The sequence below is a fragment of the Epargyreus clarus genome, unplaced genomic scaffold (genome assembly GCF_041222505.1).
Source record: "Epargyreus clarus isolate Ecla_fem2 unplaced genomic scaffold, WU_Ecla_fem_2.2 ptg000034l, whole genome shotgun sequence".
Taxonomy (NCBI): domain Eukaryota; kingdom Metazoa; phylum Arthropoda; class Insecta; order Lepidoptera; family Hesperiidae; genus Epargyreus; species Epargyreus clarus.
In genome coordinates, this window is record NW_027332239.1 from 1,950,429 (window position 1) to 1,970,432 (window position 20,004).

The window sequence follows — 20,004 nt, forward strand, 5'->3', positions numbered from 1 at the left end:
AGAAAAATAAGAACAAAATGTCAGTGCAGCTTCACCTTTTAAGATTCCTCTGCGAGTATTGTTACCTCTAGATTATTGGATGATTGTTACCTATAAATAATTAATTATATTTATTGTTAACAGCAGACCCCAATACTGATAGGGTGGACTAAATATATTCACATGATAATGACCACTTCTCATCACGACTACATGCTCCATTGCTTCAATTTCAAAAAAATCGAAAAATAAATAAATACCTGTGTTCTCTAGAAGACTCCCCTTCTCCTCTTGGCTTCGGGATCACGCCACTGAACATCGAGCTCCGTGCATTCTTCTGCCCTCTTCCGAAAGGAGTAAACGAAATTTTCCGTTTAGACGAGCCATTCTTGGTGCCGTTCAAAGAGGTCTCCGTTTGATCGGCTTCTCGACTCGACTCGCCGAAGGTTTCGGCTAATTTAGACCCTTTGTCATTCTCATAATACAATCGATAATTTATATTATCGTTCAAGGTTAACAAGTCGGTTTTAGCGCCCGGCGACTTGTCGCAAAAGTCCTCGAAGGACACAATCTCGTAATCCTCGTCGTTCTCTTGGCATTTCTCCGCTTTGTACGGTATTTTCGGCATCGCGCCTAACGTATTTGTTCACACACCGTGACAGGACCCCATAGAAATAATCTTAGATTTCGATATATCGATCGAATCGATACATAATTATGTAATTATTACTTGCACTACACAGTCCGATTATTTTGCGTTATATTAAAATGCAACAAACAAAGAGATAAAAATAAACAATGCAACTGCACAATCAACCGCCGTCAATAAAAACGCGAACCGCGATTCGCGAATACGCGACTGATATCAAATCAACATTTTGTAGATAATAAATTGACGTTTATTTTTATACCATAGACAACTTATAAGAATTCTAAAAGTTTTTTATATATATATATATATATTATTATTTTATTTACATTATATTTATAAGGATTACAAATTATGTTATTTTATTGAATATTACATGTGTAACATTATTACGTATAAAATAAATATGCACACTGTGGATAACAATAATAATAATATTCCGAAATTATAAAACTAGAGGGTAATTTGAATATTTCAGTCTGGGTTAGTAAAAAATAAGATAGTAAATGCATAAAAATCGCGGGGGAGTATTTTTAAGTAAATAAAATAATTGTTTAGTATTCTTATTAACGGCGAATGTAATAATCAAAGTGCATCATGGATTGGAAAAGTGCGAAGATACTTTTAGCGTCAACTGCTACTGTAGTAGTTGCTTCCCAGGTCGTGAAAAAGTTGTGCAAGTATTTTTTCAACTTTGGAAAATCTTCGACTGAGGTTGCAAGCGACGAAGCATGTAGCGATATTACAAATATCAGAAACCGTGAAATAAACGATGTCATACTATTCTCAGACGATGTTGTCCGCCACACGATAAAAGTTCCTCCTAACAATGATATAACAATATGTGAAAGTAGGGAGCTGAACTGTTTCAAATTAATAAAGTACATAAAATCAGCTCGTGAGACGTTAGACGTCTGTATGTATTTAATAACAAGTTGTGAAATAGCTGAACAAATAATAAGACTAGGACAAAAACATGTTTTAGTGAGAATTGTTGTGGACAGTGATATGGCATTTACACCTCCATCACAAATTAAAAAGCTGAAAGAATACAGTAAGTGTAAAGATGTTAATAGTTTTATAAAAGTCTGCCTGGTAAGTTAATTAATTATACATCCATGAATTATGTTTTATATAATTTTTGTGTTTACAGGTTTTATCCATGTGCAAACAAGTAAAAAATCTATTTTAATGCATCACAAGTTCTGTGTCATCGATGGACCCAAAGCTATAAAGCGTAAGAACATATTGAAGGCTTATGCAGAAAAGTTAAATGTACATGCTCAATTTTCAAAGCATCATGTCAAAGAGCATCATAAATCAAAGCCTCTGAAAGGTTTTGTTATGTCTGGCTCATTAAATTGGTCTACCCAAGCTATGGTTTCGAATCACGAGAGCGTTATAGTTACCTCACATCCAAACATCGTTGGAAAATTCGAGAAAGAGTTCGATAGTTTATGGGTGGAAAATGAAATGGTAATATTTTTAAATGAACATATAAACTGTGATTTTTTTTTGCTATTCAGTAACAAATGCTGTCTATTTATTTATTTTTACTTTCAGGCCTTTAAGACAATGACATGACGTACAACAGTTTAATAGCAACTAAATGACGATTTAAACTAGGTAAGTTTTCTAATATTGCTTATTTTAACTTGTGTAACTTATGTATAGATAGTTAATATGTAAATATTGCACGACTAGTGTAGTGTTCCAAAAAATAACATAGCGGGTACAATTAAATAATAATAATAGTAATTTAATGTTGAATCGTTATTTTTGTAAGGATTTTTTATTTACTACATTTTTTTTAATATTTTTATTCTGTCTTTGTATTATTTATAATGTCATTTTTATCACATATTTATGTCTCTATTTCATTTTAATGCAATATTAATTTAGTTTACTCTTTATCATTCACTTTATTTCTTTGTCATTCATTCTTTCCTCCTTTTTCGGATGACAGTACTGCACCATAGACAAATCCATGTGCACTTCAATTCAATTTCGATCGATCATATGTTTTCTTTGTGTAGTTCTTTCAGCCGCTGTAATTCGAATTGAAACAAATGTTTAAGTGTTTTAAAGTTTTTTTACGGTCCCATAAGTGTCGCGGAAATGAATGGCTGCCTGTTCGAGTCTAAAATGTTTTTTAGCAGTGAAAACGCGGAGGTTCTAATAGGTGCATTTTAAGTGCACGTGCTTGCATTTTTCAGTCGATTTCTGGGGTTTCAGTCGTGAGTGTAGACTTCAGAATCGTGGATTCTCTTACTAGAACGATATATCTTTCACGCCGTACTTTGTTTAAGTGTAGTTTTTACGTTTTCTGCTCAAAAACTAACTCCAAAACTAGGTGTCAGGTTGAGTTAGAATTCGCACTTTGGTTATTTTTTATCCGGATTATCGTGATGGATACCCGCTCCTGGATTAGAGCCTTCAAGGATGAAGTGTTAGTGGTGGGTACAATTTTTTTTACGTGCATACAAAGTGCATTTCCACATGCAACTTACGATAAACACCTGACACATTTGGAGGACATTCCACAAAGGTCACAATGTTACTTCTAACTATTTTGTTTTAATCCTCTTGGATTTTGGGGAGTTCTTAAGTACTTTTTAAAGAGTAGATGACAATTATAACATATTCAGAGTATCGTAACACTGATATAAGTTGAGAAACATAATCTGAATGGGCCTTGCAATTAGCTGTCAACCTGCTTAACCTCCAAAGTCACATTAATTACATTTTTTTACAGTTACACTCAATAAAATTATACATTATGTAGGAAAATAAACTCAAACCAATAATGTTATTTATATAAAAGAAATTCTTAAAGAACTTTGTAGCCACAATGTCCATCTGCGATCATCGCTCTGTACTAAGAATGTTACAATGTTTGTTATTTATAAAATAATAATGAATGAATCAACATTGTAATGTATAAATAGAGTATAAATATTATTTTAAAATTTATATGCTTTTGTAATAAATAAAATAACTTTATGAATCATGATAAAATGTATGCAACTAACGTTAATTCAAAAATTTATATTTTGTTAAATGTTTCTTTTGGTATATTTTATTACATTATGCTTAATATTACTTACCATAAAAAATGAATAAAAGCAATATCGGGACTAAAACATATATTTTATTATTATATGACTTAAGTTAAACTATTTCAAATTTAAACCTTGGTTATGTGGTATAGTTTAAAGTATTGTTTAAATTGGGTTTTTAACTTCTTATTTATCAAGACAGCCTTTAAATATATTTTTATTTAAATACATTAATGAGGTTCATGTTCAATGAAAAAATATAATTAATATTTCCTGATATAATATACAAGAAACATATATATTATATATAGAAAATATAGAAATAAATCATTAAGAAATTAATTACATATGACATATAATTTCAACATAATGAAATAAAATATTTCATTCAGAGTAACAAAATGTTTGCAAAAATGAATTATTATCAGTTGTTTTCATCATTAACATAATAATGTGGTCTGTTAACATGCACAATAGGCGATGTTTACAATATAATTTTACTTTCAACCTGACCTTTGATGTCTTTGTTTCAGATGTATGCACCAATGATGCAACACCACATGTGCAAGTGTAAAATTTGTGTCACAAATAATTCAGTGTCTCAATGGAAAATTATGTGCTACAACGTTAAATATAAAACGTGATATGTATTAAAAAGTGTGGTTTGTACGAATATAGTTGCTAGAATGTTTACAAAATGTGTTTGAAAAAGTGCGCTTTGGATGCAGTGTTTAATAGATGGCGCTGTTGGAATCATTGCTGAGCAAGTGAGAACGTAGTTCCGCCTCTCACCGCTAGATGGCTCTGGTGAGTAACCTAATATTAATTTGTTGTATACACTGCCATCTAGTGTCCAGTAGCATTATTGTTACAAAATCTACCAATAGATGGCGCTATGAGTATCGTTTTAACGTTTATCTAACTAGTAATGTTTGAATAGAAAATACAATTGATTAAGAATTAGTGACACATAGTGAATATAATTCTCGAAGACTTAGTATGTTGTACTGTAATAATATATTTTTGTTATATTATTATGCTGAAACGTATGAAAAAACCATAAAATTGTATTTTTATTAGGTAATTGAGTTACTATCCATTATTGTAATTATAATTTGACTCTTGCTCCCAAAGTTTTTGGAGATTCTGATTTTCAAAATGATATATTAAAATCAAATTTTCACTAAGGTGTATTTGAAGTGAGTATTGGTCTAGCTGGTAACCCCATGTCAAGTCTTACCTACGTCGTTTAAGTTTAATGTTTCAAAGCAATAGAAATAAAGCAATTCAATGTCGTTCGAATCCTTAGAATACTTAGAATTCGGCAAAATTAAATTTTCCTGCGATCCGTTATTTCATCAATAAGTAGCAGTTGTACATGGGTAGGCGGGTAATGTTTGGAATTTAGCCGAAGTCTCCGAACCGATTCAAATGCAAGACTCCGGCGGCTGACGCGCTGGTATTTTTGTTTCTCCTTTATTTGCATAAGAATTTGTTTATTTAGTTGGTCTGTATGTGAGAAGGGCATCGTAGCTTACAATATCTCTTCACGGTTATATTATGGATGGAAGAATGTATCCGTTAGATCGGGACTAGTAAATACTGTAGACTATATAAAGTGTTTTATGTAGTGTAAGCTTCAATCGAGCAATAGGCATTTAGTGTTTTTTTGTCACTGTTTCCTACATACATTTGAACTAAACCAATTTCCCAGGTCAATCACAGATCACAGATACGTTAGTAGTCAACTAAGTTGGAATGTTTCATGTTAGCCTTACTACTATTTAAACAGAATACGACAAAGTTACACTGTTGTAAGGCAGAAATAGCAGAGTAGGTAGGAAGGTATTGCGGTAGAAACGTTGTTTAAAATTATTACCTCTTTATTACGTAATAAAGAGGTGTAGGTCACTGATAGTACGTCGTTACTTTCCATAGACATCTATGGACATAAAAACATAAATTCTCAAATAAAAGTCGAAAAATAAAATAAACAGCTTTTTGTTAACCTTTGTAACACGTCAGGAAACACTTTTTTAATAGATGCTTAACTTTATAGCTGTCCACTTACATAATAATATCGTTCGCTTTTCACAGAAATCTGGTATTTCACATTCTATTAAGCACATTGTTCAAAATTCTCGGAAGGTTTGTTAGAGGCCATTAAAAATAAAACTACCACCGTTGATGTCGTTGCCAGTGCATACTAAGTACGCCCATTAGCCCATTGTATTGTTTTTGTTTTTTATAACATCCAATGTTTGGTTTGGTAGGAATGATTATGTAAACATAATTGTCCTTTACCAGAAGTGAGAGTCAAAGTTTACTTGATTTGGTTAATGGCTGATTATTATTAAAGGTTAATAAGTGCTTAAGGTTTAGTGGGCGAACAGCCGTTGCTATTAACTGCCTACGATCCATGAAAATCTGTAAATGTGTACATGAAAACTAGAACAAGGCTAGATTGTATTTTTTTTAAAATGATATGCTGCCATTTTGTGATGAAATATTGTAAATTCTATCACTATAAATGATTTTAGTTTTATTAATATCGTAAAAATTTAGTACTTAATAAATATAGAAAGTACAGGAATAAATAAGTAGTAAATAGAAGAAGTAAAGCCTTACGAGCTAGTAGTAATGAGGAATCTTACGTCATGTGTCGTACAGTAGTATATTGTAGTGAGTTAGTGACAAATATAATGGAAGTGTTACGTAATAAGAGCAAGTGAACGTATCTTCTCCTTACGAGATAAGAAAAAATACTAGATTCATTGTCAGATTAAATTTATGTAGCAGTTTATGGGTTTTGGCATAGTTAACGTGTTTGGCTTTGCGTACTAATATACAGTAGATGAATAAAATCGTACGTAGATGTGGCTGCCCATGGATTCAACACCGCGGCTACAATAAATAAATTGTCACTATAGAATCTACTTTTTACAAGGTACACTTGCTTCATGCGTAGATCAAATTTTACAACAAGGTAGGGGCCTACTGTGGCGGACTAATAATTTTTATACACTTCCATGATTTGGGTATCGAGTGAAACGATTTTCTGAGAAGAGTACGAAAAAAGCTTGTTTTTAATTTTTTTTCTATATTTCATATAGTTCGGTGACAGATGCTTTGCCAAATTAAAATGTTTTGTGAAAGTAAGTTTGCCATGCGTCAGCAGTTCAGCATATAAATTCGCACTCTGAATAGTCTCTCTGAGTGAAATGTCCGGTCAAAATCCGATCAGCCGTTTCCAATATTAGCTCATGCACGCTGAAATAGATGGCTCATAACTTAAAAATGTGATGGATATATTAATATTAGCTGCAAAAATTGAGTGACTTGTAGTTTTATGACTTATTTACCTATGTTGATAATAAAATTGTATAGCTATATAAATAAGTATTAAAAATCTCAAGACAATTGCACGTAGCATGTCTAATTACAAAATAGCGTAAACTTTTATCGTAGTTAACAGATAACTGATAATGCACATTGCATTATACAATTTTAAATATATACCTAGAGATAAACTTAGAGACGAAGAAAAACCTTGTGTTCAACACAAACCCATTTGTTTGGATTGCAAATCGAACCCAAAACCTTCTTATTAGTTAACAGACATAGTCTTTAACAACTATATTATAAACCTGTCTATTTTGAATTTATTGGACAAAATAAAAAAAAAGTTACGAATTTGAAAGTTGGCAAAACACAGCAACGGTGACTGCATTGCGGTAGATGTCGGTGCGACGATGCCATCGAATCCCGCAGTTTAGGCAACGTAAACTGTTTTTCCTGTATGCAAAACGAAATATCCCAACGCAGGGGCCCTTCCTTCAACGATATGCCATCTACGAGCATAACCCTCGCCAGCTGTGCCAGCTAAGCCCTAAAGCCGTGACTCACGTACCGTTTAACATATTAAAATGTTTTTTTTTTTTATATTTACAAACAAAGCCAGCGTAAGGGTTAACAACACCGGACGTTGAGTCCAGAAATGGAAATATGGATTGGGAAAGGAAGCGACGTTTATACGCGGACTACTAAATGCAATCGATACGGGGTCTTATTCTGATAAAGAAACGAAATTGGTCGTAAATTTCTTTAAATTTATAAATCATTTTTTAAGCAATGTACCTAAATGATTTGTTTTGGTTTGAAAGATTAATCAGTGTAGCCAAATTTTAACGTTCTTAAGGATACTGACGCGTTGTAAAATCTAGTTGGGACTTCTGTCTTCTAAGTACGTCAGCATTCTGATTACCTTCTCCTATTAGTATTTTGATAAGAAAGTAATCGAATAAGAATACTCAGTGCATTGCAGGATTCTTCGAATGTCTTCTGAAGTATTAATGTTTATAATTTTTTACTTAATTACTAATTACATTAATCTTCTTTGAGCAGATTCTAATTTACTTTAAAATTAAGAATTATGCGATACCTATAATAATTTAAAAAATAGTTTTCAAAGGTATGTGAAGTCTACCAATACGCACTTGGCCATCGCGGTGGACTAAGGCCTAATCCGTCTCATTCTGAGAAGAGACCAGTGTCCAGCAGTGGGATACTAATGGGTTGATGATCGATATTTACAATTTAAACATCATCCTTCAAACTATAAACATAAATAAATTCAAACATAAATAATAATATCACGAGTCGATGAGTGTACTGAAAAACGATTTTAGTCAGTTGAGGATAATACATATGACATTTGAATCTGGTATTATTATTAGTAGAATCAGGCCTCCATTAAAGACTACACCATTGTTTATTATTGTTCATTTCTTCGATGCTAAGGTCAAATAATGAGTCAATTTGTATTTAAGTTATGTGCGTACTAATTTCGAATGCACGGACAATATGAATAAGCAGGATGCTTTTTAACACGTTTTATTAACTCACTTTGAGTCTTCTGTGTTAGTGTGTAATTTTGTAATAAATTCTACATTACCTTCCATATGAACTGGAGACTTGATAAGTTATTGAGTATTGAGTTAACTAGATTAATAGTTGTAATGTAGGCTTATTGCGTTTACAATTTGGTCACATCAATTTGATTCGACAGACACAGTTCAGATTTTTTTACTGATATTGCAAATAAATATTTAAGATTATATCATTTTTGTCAGTAAATAGTGCTAGGATTGTAAAATTAAAGATTTAAGGGATATGACCCTAAATCCCTTAAGTCCCCGCCAATTATTATTTACGGAATATATTAAAGTATTGAATGAAGCTTTTAAATAACCTAACTTAACCGATTTACGAATGTTTAGCCTTAGATGGATGACTTTACTGGGAATAACATAGGTTTGAATGTAAAAGAATCCACAGTAAAAGTGTGATTCATTCTTTTAAACAAATAATTCTTCAAAACTTAACAATCCATAGTTTAAACTTATAGACACGCCGGAACCAGAGCTTATTTTTAAGAGCACTAAAATGGAATAATAAAAACTGTCATCTTAAGTGCCACCACTTACATTACGGGTATAACAAAGGACTTAATTCGAAACGCATAAAAATGTCCCCGGAATCTATTACGACGATACTTCTTATATTTTATTACTTTGCAATAATAATAGAGTGAGCTCCTCAGTTTCACATTATTCACTTATTCTCGTAATTTACGACCAATTTGTAGAAGTGCCCAGTTTATGGTTTATGGAGTCGGGAGACGCTTTTATGTACATAGGAGGTACACGGCCGTTACAGCCTCGCAACAGGATTAGACGCCAAATCTATTGTCAATCGCCGAATAATTGTACTCTTCGATTTCTATAACATTAACGTCACCTGCTTTTCAGAGAAATAGACCGGATCCCCAATATTTGCCATCTCGTAACTCAATGTCTTGCCTTTGTGTTGCTAAGGCTCTTTGTCTGTCGATGTTGCCACGGGCGAGCTCAGTTCCGTATTAAGCGATTATACCCTTATTTATATCGGGGCAGCGTTGATTTATGCGCGGGGCCGTTTTGACAGTTGGAACCGTTCGCTTCTCGCAGGCGCCCGGCGTCTTCCCGTTCCCGCCAGGTGCGACCGTTCCAATTTTGAATTCTAGCTTTGTCCGCGATTCGAGGTTCGGTTTCATTGTACAATGGATGCAAGATTTGCACAAAAACGTCTTACAAAATGGGTCCTTACAAAAACTGGTGCACGGCAAATGCATTATAGACACAAGCTAACGCGCCGGTTGCTGTTTGCCGAAATCTCAGTACGCCAATTTCACTTCTATGCGTTGTATATACAACACAAAATGGCGGGAAGTTTTGACAGATGCCGTTCGTTATATTTAATCTGTGTTGTAGAACAAACGGTCGATTATTCGTATGCTGCGGTCGCGTGCCGTGCGTAATGTTTTTATGTATCTGTATCGTCTGTATATTTCATTACGGCGCTCGTTAAATGTCTTTTTTAAACTATTCAGAGTAATTATGCAATTCGAGTATTAACTTCTTCCCGCTTCAGGCGCATGCGATATAAATTACGTCCGTTCATATTTGTTTTCACGTCAAATAAATTTCAGTTTCGCTCACTTAAATTAGATAATCTCAGTTAATTACAAAATGCCTAGCGTTAGTTAATTAAATGTTCAAGACGATAATCTGGCTCTCAGCGCGTTGCTGTAAAATAATTTTCAATAAACTTGTCTAATGGTAGACTGAAATTAATGACTCTTTACTAATATTATAACTGTTTAAAAGATCGTTGTCGACTTGTACGTTGTAAATGATATGTAAGATTTTAAAATTTACGTAATCCATAAATATCTGTTAAGCTCATGTTAAGCTCATAGATAAGTAAAGATTACTCACTCCTAACAAGAAAATGTACCCAGTTTTGAGAATTGAAATAGTTGCGTAAAAAAGTTTTGCCACGTCTCCGTGCTAAAATGTCCCTAAAATATTTGAAATAATTATTTATTTTTTACGTAAATTAGTTATTTATTCGTAAATTTTCTCTAAAAATGGTTTTATTTGTCAAGGATTCAAAAAAAGAACTTACTAAAATAAGCCGTTTGTGGCTTCATTCAATTTCAAGGCGGCGAAGTATCTTTACTAATCTATGGTTAAGCTGTAGAATTATTTTTGAACTAGTCAGTTTTGATAAAGTAATGAACATTAATAGGAAGTAGGTAAATAATTTACACGGGAAATTTGTAACGGGTAAACACTGTAAATTTGTTTTAATTGTTTAAAATAGAAAATCACCTTTATATTTATAAAGTGTTTACTTTGCAGTTTAATCCAATTACGTGTGAATACGAATCATGAATTAAAAGACCATTGATCCCCGATGCCGATCAGTCAATCTGAGTGCAACTTTCAGTGCCAATTCATTCGTTGTCACTCCGAGCATGTCACTTTTGACGGCGTCAATGAATGAATGGCTTCACACAATTACGCGCACGTTTTTGAGCGTTTCTTTGTGTGAATATTTGAATGAACGAAGACGTCCTAAAACAACATTGGAACGAAGTTTTGATTTGAATTTCGAAGGCAGTTCCGAAGATTGGCTTTTTCGATATTCAAACTCGTGAAAAGTTATCTGTTTGATGTTGTTATTGGACCTCACTATTTTAACAGATTTTTTTATATTGTAAACTTGATTTATTTTCCAAGTTTTATTACGTAATGGTAAAATTACCTTTAAAATACGTCTCGATGTTATGTAGCTTATTGTCTGATTTCATTTAGCTAAGTCCCTCTAGTAAAGACTATAACTAAATTAGGTATTTATAATATTTTTTTATTTAGTATACTATATTCATATGGCAATTATTCGGGGAAGTCTTCTTCAAATGAGATTATCAAAATATATTGGTCTACATAGTATTTTTCAAATTACACTCTTATCATAATATAGACGTATTGTTCAAAGTAATTGTATGAATCGAATCAGAAATAATATCCAAGTTTATAATAACACATACATATCCTCGTTTTCAAATTGATGGTTGTGCAATGTGCATATGCATTTCCGTTACAAGACAGTCGATATCATTGCGTGTTGCACGTAAAATGCTTCGTAATACTCGGAGAGTATAGAACATATGTGATATATGTAGGATATACGTTGACCAACTACATTATACAGGAGCGCCTGTAGTTTCGCAAGTGTAGATAATGAACGGCAAGGTTAGAGAAGTATTATAAAATACCCTTGTGCATAAAAATATAGTGTTTGTCACTAATTTAGAATACTCTCACAATTTCGACGAATTTGGCGATACTTTATATATGACAAAATCCGTGGTTCATTTTGGGTTGCAGGGTTTGCCAAAGAATAAGGGTATGTAGCGCTTATTTTTTACGCTCAAACGCTGAAATTTCATACCCTCAAAAACAGCTAAAAACATTGAATAGCTGTTCTTAAACCTTGTCTTCTTTGGGCGGTTTTAAATTGATATTAATATGAAATTTAACTAACTACAAGTATAACAACAGCTTTACATAAAATCGATACCTTAGGTCTAAATTGGCATGTCTCATGTGAATATGCATTTTACGCTTCAGACCAGAACAATTTGTGGCACAACATTCGAACCAGAGTTCTTCCACCTCCCAGCGCCGCTACTTCCGCAACACAAAAACTATTGCATGATTAACCACTTCATTAACACAAGCTGGTCAACCATAACTAAACTCCGCGGAACATCTCATCCCAGCGGTACCGACGTATCACTTAGCGTTAATGCTTATTAATCTAAGCTTTTTACACCGTAACGTGCCGTCGGCTCCACTGATCACCGTTACCTTGTTAAAACAATATCGCGAGACTCGGATGTCTTGGAGGAACAATTATATAGCTTAGGCTGCTTGCACTAGAGCGTTGTAGACGCGCGGTTGACGCTCGATGTCGCGTTGGTCGCGCTTTGAGCACAACTTAGGATTTTGATTTCACAGTGGAGGGTATATCCGAATCTAATCGCTTGTCGTGTTTTCTTGTTAACTATTATTAATTAGTGCACGCCTTTTGTCGTTTGACTGAAGACATACTTGAATTTGTTTTTGTTTGATGCCTATATCATGAGGGTCCATAACTATAAATAATTGGCGGGTCATCTTGGAGCGTCCGCTACATTACACTTACAATGACTTGACTAACCTAAAAACTGCATTCCTATTTAAACCAAAAGTTTAACGGTTTAAAATTCAATTGCATAATTTGACTATTACGTACATTTATAGGAAATAATTAGGTAACTTAAATAAAGGATTTTACGTGAAGAACGTGCCAAAGAATAAAACATACATACATACGCTCGAAAAAAATACCATCCACAGTTTGGTAAAAAATACAGTAATACTTTTAAAACTGCTCAGTATGTAAATCCCCTAAGTGGTTTAAAATCTCCATAGAGGCTTCGCGCACGCTCGCCCACCGCCGGCCGACTTTATAGCGGTCATTAAAGAATTCGCCATTAACAAAGGTAACGTATATAGCTGAAAAAGACATAATTGCAAAGCAATTCTTCCGAGTACTGAGCGCTGGAACAAACGAATGCCCGCCTCAGGTATTTGTAGGTACTTTTGTATTTTATTTCGTAAACGTAATGTTTAATTGTCTGTCGGCGCTCGGTTTCAATTTATAGCTTCTTGTAATCCGTCTTTTGATGTTGGTGACGGCGAATTGATTTGTCATGAAATTTTATATATTATTGCATATATTACGTATATAGTACTGTGAAGTTTAGAGGTGACAACCATATAAGTATATGACTGGTAGTTCTTCATAATTTTCTTAGAGATCTGTGAAGTCTATTAACACAGAATTGGCCGGCATGATGTAGGTCTGTAACATGTAGGTATGACGCCCGCATACGCGAACTGTTTTTTAGACTTCTACACAGGAACCCTAAAAATGTTTTCGTAAAATCATATTAGCGTAACAGTTTCGTAACATACGGTTCAGTAATTTCCGACAAAAGTCCGTACAGAGTAGGTACAGACATAAGGATATTAAGATCGTAATCGTATGAGATAAGACAATGACCGATTTTATTATGAAAATCGCAGAAGACATTTCAATTTTTTTTAGAGAAGAATTATTTGTTTATTTACATTTTACATCGAAATACTAATTAAATCTTAACAAAGTGCCTACAAAGAGTCTTGTAGTCTACCGAGAGGGTAAGTGGCACGGTGGCATACTCCCGTAGTCATCTGTGGCCACCTTCATATAGGACAAGCTCTACCTAAAGCCGATCATATCCGTTTCCACATGTGACGACTAAGGTGATCGTGTCATATGTAAATCAGCCGGCATACATGCTCTTCCATCGACACACAAGAACTGTTTCACGTCATAGTTGTGGTCACGAACCGGTCTAGTTCTACAACCTTTCGAAATGTTAGTGTTGTTCTAAAATTATTCAATAGATAATTCTTATTAGAGACGGGCCTTAGCGACAGTGATAAACATAAATTATAATGGCTAATTAATACATAATTACTAGAGATGCGCCGAATATTCGTTTGGTATTCGGTATTCGGCGTATTCGGCATGTTTTTTGCTATTTGTATTCGGCTGAGTTATTCAGTTTTGATGCCGAATATATTCGGTTCATAACTAAAACACAAAACGTCTTGTGTAAGATTTATGTTATATTATAAGTCAAATAAATCCTATGACAAATTTAATAACATAAAGCAATTAAACTTCAAATACACATTTATTTTGAAACCTCAAATGAACATATTTATTACTTACTAGCAGTGCCCCGCGGTTTCACCCACGTTAAAAGTGTAAATACTCTGAAGTTTTCATTGGATTTAACTTCTTTGCGCTTATCCCTAATTCTTTTTCCAAAATTAATGTAGCCTATGTTACTGTCTATGAAATCAGCTAACTGCCAGTGAAAGTCCCGTCAAAATCAGTACAGCCATTTTGAAGATTAGCCAGAGCAAACCAAAATTTAAATAATAATATTTTCGTTATAAGTACCGTATATCCTTTTATTTTATATTTTCCTTTTATGTTATAAGCTATTAGTAAAATGTTGTTATTTTGACATTACAAACAGACACTTAAAGTTTTATTATTTGTATAGATTCTATAGTTAGTATAGTCAATCAAGAATCAAGTAAGTTATTTATTTTAAACCTCGAATCAGTATTTCTTTTTAAAACTCAAATCAACATTTTAAAGTTTTAATGAACACAGGTAACTGGCAAATTGACAATGGACACCATAAAAGAAATATTAGAACCTGTTTACGCGGCAAAACAATGAATTGGCAAACCGAATAATTCGGCCGAATATCCGGTTCGGTAAAAGTTAAACCGAATAATATTCCGTATTCGGTTATTCGGTGAAACCACTATTTTTTTTTTTTTTTATAATATAGGAGTAGCAGACGAGCATGCAGTCCACCTGATGGTAAGTGGCTACTGCCGCCCATGGACATCTGTAATCAACCCCAGATAGGATAAGATATTCCTACGTGAGGTCGGCCACAGATGCGCCGCTACCCCTGAGGACTAAGCTGGAACGCCTCGGAAAAGTCTGTCTCCCTTACCACACCCTTCAAACCGGAACACAGCAGCGCTTAACACTGCTGTTATTAGGTTGAAATAGGTGTGGTGGTGGTGCCGCCGGAGTCGAACCACAAAGGGTTCTCCCACCTTCAAAATTACACTATTCGGCGCATCTCTAATAATTACGGTTCTTTCCACATTGTAATAGCGACAGGTGTCTGCAACACGTGACGATTATCCACAAATCGCTAATTAACGGGATAACGGAAGAAGTAGATGTTATCTCGGGCAGGTGTCTGCTTATCGTGTTGAGTTTGAATTGGGCTCATGCCGACCTTCGGTGATGACGTCATGTTTTGGCCTTCAACTTTGGTGGGCCTTGTAAAGTAAGGAGGGGTTACTATGTAGTTCAATCCGCTAGTTGGTATAACATTTTCTATACCCTTTTCTATACATCGAATAGGGACACCAAACTTAGGACATTAATATAAATTCAAATTAATGCTACCTGGTCCGGGGCACAAAAAAAGTATCAAATTTAATTATGTTACATTCAGCGCAACTAAAACAAAGCCACACAATGTGGTAGAGCCTCTCAATATGGTATGGTCCGACCGGAGATATGACACCGCCAGACTTATTCCTAGTGTAATTCTTGCATAAGTGGATACTGACTTACATATAAGGTCTAACATCTTAGTCCTCGTGAGTGATACCCTGGCAACCTGACTATATGGAATTAATTACAGATGTCTTTGGGCGGTAGTGACTAGTTACCATCAAGTGAACTGAATGTTTGTATGCTAATTCAATTTCATAATTAGTAGCAATATTTTAAATCAGTGAATATTGACATATTATTAGTACAATAACGCAAAATTACTTTTGAATTTCGTAAATATTCAATCGAGATGCATATTATAAAAGTTGGAAAGCATCCCTGTACTTTTACAATGTTTTCTTTTTTTGTGAATTTAGAATCGAGTTCTGTTACTAAGTCAGTATAGTTGCAAAGGTGTGATCGTGCTGATAATTCCATTAGTGAATTGAAACATCGTTACGGAAAAACGGCTCTGTTTTACCTGTTTTTGCGATACAAAAACTGTATAGCATCCTATAGCGGTATGCTTTATCATGGAGATGGGTTGGTGAAAAAGTATCATTGTGGTGTAAAAAGCGGACGGTTTCAGCACATTAGAGCCGTGTCTCGTTGCGTGCTGCAACTCTGCTATCTGCAGAAGATGATAGTTCCCGGTGTAACCCGCGCTGGTAGGAAGTGAAGTTGAATTTGACGGTTAGTCGTTCGCCTCGATATTATTGTTGGTATGTGAATATGATACTGGGATATATCGTTAAATTATAATGCCAGAACTATGTCTCATTTTTAAAGATTTTTTTATAGTTATTATTGAACTTTATTTTATTAGACCTATATGTATGTATCTGGGCATTACACAGATAAGTAAAGATTACTCACTCCTAACAAGAAAATGTGCCCAGTTTTGAGAATAGAAATAGTTGCGTCAAAAAGTTTTGCCACGTCTCCGTGCTAAAATGTACCTAAAATATTTGAAATAATTATTTATTTATTATGTAAATTACGCAGTATTATTCGTAAATTTTCTCTAAAAATGTTTTTATTTGTCAAGAATTAAAAAAAAAGAACTTACTAATAAGCCGTTTGTGGCTTCATTCAATTTCAAGGCGTCGAAGTATCTTTACTAATCTATGGGGCATTAACGAAATCTTCAAACCCCAATTTACTCACTTTGTCTTTTTTAAACTATAATATAATTTAATTAAAAAAGCGACACGATAAATTTGAATAATTCTACCGCAAACAGTAGGGTCATTACTTTATTTAATTTTAAAGTAATTTATTTTATTATAAAGTTATGTTTAAAAATAAACTACTTTATACGCATATGTCTTTAGTTATTATTATAATGTAATTAAGTATTTTAATTGGTGTGTATTTAAGCTCCTGTTACTACTAGTTAAGATAAATAAATAAAAGTCTTATGAAGGGATATTATATGTTATAACTTATTCATATAAGTAATATTGATAGTCAACTTGCTAAGTATAATTGCCTAAGAAACAAAAAAAGAAATTTAACAATATAACACCTAAAACTAAATTAATAAACCAAATAAAAATATTAACAGTATTCTATTAAGGAGCCAGATCGCTGCTCTGCGGTAGTGTAGCAAATATAAAGGTAAAAAAGTTACCCATTAAAAGTTATTTTTTTCTATTTACTTTGGATAAATTTGTATAGCTCAAACATATATTTCAACAACGTTAATACGACATTTATATATACAAATAGGCATAAGTACACATCATTTTGTAAGCAAAATATGTATGCAACCCGGAGAAAATTATTTTATCGAACTTAAACTAATAAAAGTATCTGAAAGAATTTGTATTTTCAAGTGCGCTCGTAATTGGCGCGAGTGATACAGTTAAATATTTATAATGGCGTATTAAATATTAATGGTGATCGTTAGCTCACACGCGAGCGTCTAGACGGGAAGTGGGAAAACCTTTTTTATGGATTGAATGCTCCCCCAGAGCAATCCTAGGGGTGGAAACTGGTTCCACTCGTCCACAACACTTTTGTAAGATCGTCAGGACTTTTTATATATGACTGTATAGTGCATTTAATATTGTAGATACATATAGAAACATATGTCGTTAGTCACTTCTAACAAATCACTGTTTGTTAAGAGACAGGAGTAATAAACAGTAGAGGTCCATCCGATGGTTAAATTTACAAAAAAGTTACAAAAAAAAAAACTTTAGGTCCTTAAAGTCTGTTGCAAATGCGTTGCTAACCTTTGGTTTATTTTGAAATTTCGCCAAGTGTCTCTTTCTTATCACGCCCTTCAAACCAGAACACAGCAGAGCTTGACATCGTATCGTTAGTTAGTTCTAATTTATTTTTTTAATTTAAAATGTACAGCTAATGTACAGCTAAGCAGTCCCGATCCCGAAGTTATTGATAAAACCCTATAGAGTCCCTTAAGGGTAAAATTTACTTGAAAGTTACTTATTAAAGTTACGTAAGCTGAGGTTAAAAATGACAGTTATTTTAAAGTTCCACACAAACTTATTTTTTATTAATTGTATAAAGGATGGGTGCAAAACATCTGAATACTTAGCAAAACACCCCTAAGTATTAACAAAGGGGTATTTTTGCGGAGGGTCGAAACTAGTTATATGACTTGGCTTATTTATATTAACGTATGATTTTCTAAAAGTGGACAATATTGTCCAATTGTGATTTGTAGTCTTCCTCTTTGCTTGATGACGAGTAAAATGAATAACTACACGAAAAACAAATATACGAGTACCATATTGCGATCTTGCGGGTGACTTTTCTCCATAATTTTGTTTATTCCAATTTCTGTCATCATTATTCGGAAACACTTAATTATAACATTTTTAGTTACCGTATGCTGTATATTGATTGATAGTCGCTCGCTTGTGTGTGACTATTTATGTCATGATTCTGGGCATGTCCCTCCGCACAATTAGGAGGCTTAAAGTATATACCACTAGGCTGCTACAATCCGGATTTGTGTCGAAAAGTATTAATTGGCAATCGGTTTCTAATGATTTAAAACTGACCGAAGGCCTCCGACAAGGTTAAATGACTGCTTTAATGATAACAACCGGGACCAATGGCTGAACGTGTCCTTCGAAGAACGAGAGGGCATATGAAATCAAGCCACTCCCGGTCATCCATTAAATGTTGATGTTTATTGCGAATCAGTAACTAGGTATTTATAAATAAAAATAAGTCGTGGAGCGGACTTTATAATGATATAATTATGTATTACATTATTTTTTATTTGTTTTGTTACTTTAGGTTACTTCAGTTACTTGCTATTCACGAGGCGATAAAAATATAAATTCAGTTCAGAATCTTTATTATATTTTTATCTCATATTTTTATTAAAGTTTATATTATTACATATACTTAACACCTAACAAAACATCGTAGAAAATATTTTTTACATAACTTTATACGCATTTTACTTGTAATAAGTACGCATAGGAATGCTTAAGTACTTTATTATTGTAATATATAAGCTTTTACGACGTTCCTATTCTAATTATGGACTTAACAACTTTTTTTGTATCTATTTTTCATTGATAACACCGACGTTATTTCGTCGAATGAAGTAATCGGTAGATAAAAAGGTGCTAGAACTCTTCATGGTTCGTTTGCTGGTGGTACCCCGCCATACCTATTTCTGGAATAACAGCGGTTTTAAGTGTGGCCGTGTTCTCGATTTTGTTCTAGTTCAAACGACTACTCATTTTTTTAAAAGAAGAATAGTATTTTTCGACTAAATAATATGTTTATAACATTTATGGATGTCTGTATGACAAGCATTTGCTATTAAAAATATTTTGCTACAATGATTAACAGTGTTTATCGAACGATACTGAAGTGTAACCAAAAGTTACTACTACCTGCCTATCAATAAGAATGTTATAAATTATTTCTACGTCATAGTATCTAATTCAGGTAGTTTTCAATCATGAAGACTTGGATAGTGTCTTTAAATTGAAAAATAGCTAAGTTAGTAAACAATTATTTTGCCCCATGGAATAATTTGTTAGCGGTAATTAAATAAAAGTGAATACATTTTGCATATCAAATGTTTCTTAGCGCACGTAATTAAAGAACGGTTCATTCACGTTTCCGAACGACTCGAGCGCCTGCGGGCGGTCTCACGAGTTCCAAGTTCAAATTTAGGCTCGAATCCAATGTCCGCCATTTTGAAGCGTATGTCTTAATCGGTTTCAATCTGAATTT

General features: G+C 33.5%; 2 protein-coding genes across 4 annotated transcripts in view; one reads left to right on the plus strand and one right to left on the minus strand.

Annotated features, from left to right (window-relative positions):
- The window catches only part of LOC140756152 (uncharacterized), a 39,919-nt gene extending 39,076 nt beyond the window's left edge, over positions 1–843 (minus strand). Inside the window, exon 1 of the mRNA XM_073091592.1 lies at positions 240–843. Within this exon, the coding sequence (XP_072947693.1) occupies positions 240–607 (368 nt within the window). The 5' untranslated portion in view covers positions 608–843. The remainder of the gene's footprint in view (positions 1–239) is intronic.
- Positions 844–1,098: 255 nt separating this feature from the next.
- The window catches only part of LOC140756029 (uncharacterized), a 182,616-nt gene continuing 163,710 nt past the window's right edge, over positions 1,099–20,004 (plus strand). For 2 of the 3 annotated variants that reach the window (XR_012103861.1, XR_012103862.1), the window contains exons 1-4: positions 1,099–1,682; positions 1,782–2,104; positions 2,192–2,254; positions 4,221–4,494. Coding sequence is in view for 1 of the 3 variants with exons in the window: in XM_073091424.1 (XP_072947525.1) it covers positions 4,486–4,494 (9 nt within the window). In the remaining 2 variants the exon portion in view is untranslated. Of the gene's footprint in view, positions 1,683–1,781; positions 2,105–2,191; positions 2,255–2,606; positions 3,085–4,220; positions 4,495–20,004 lie in introns of those variants that run through there. The other variant, XM_073091424.1, reaches the window with a different exon arrangement.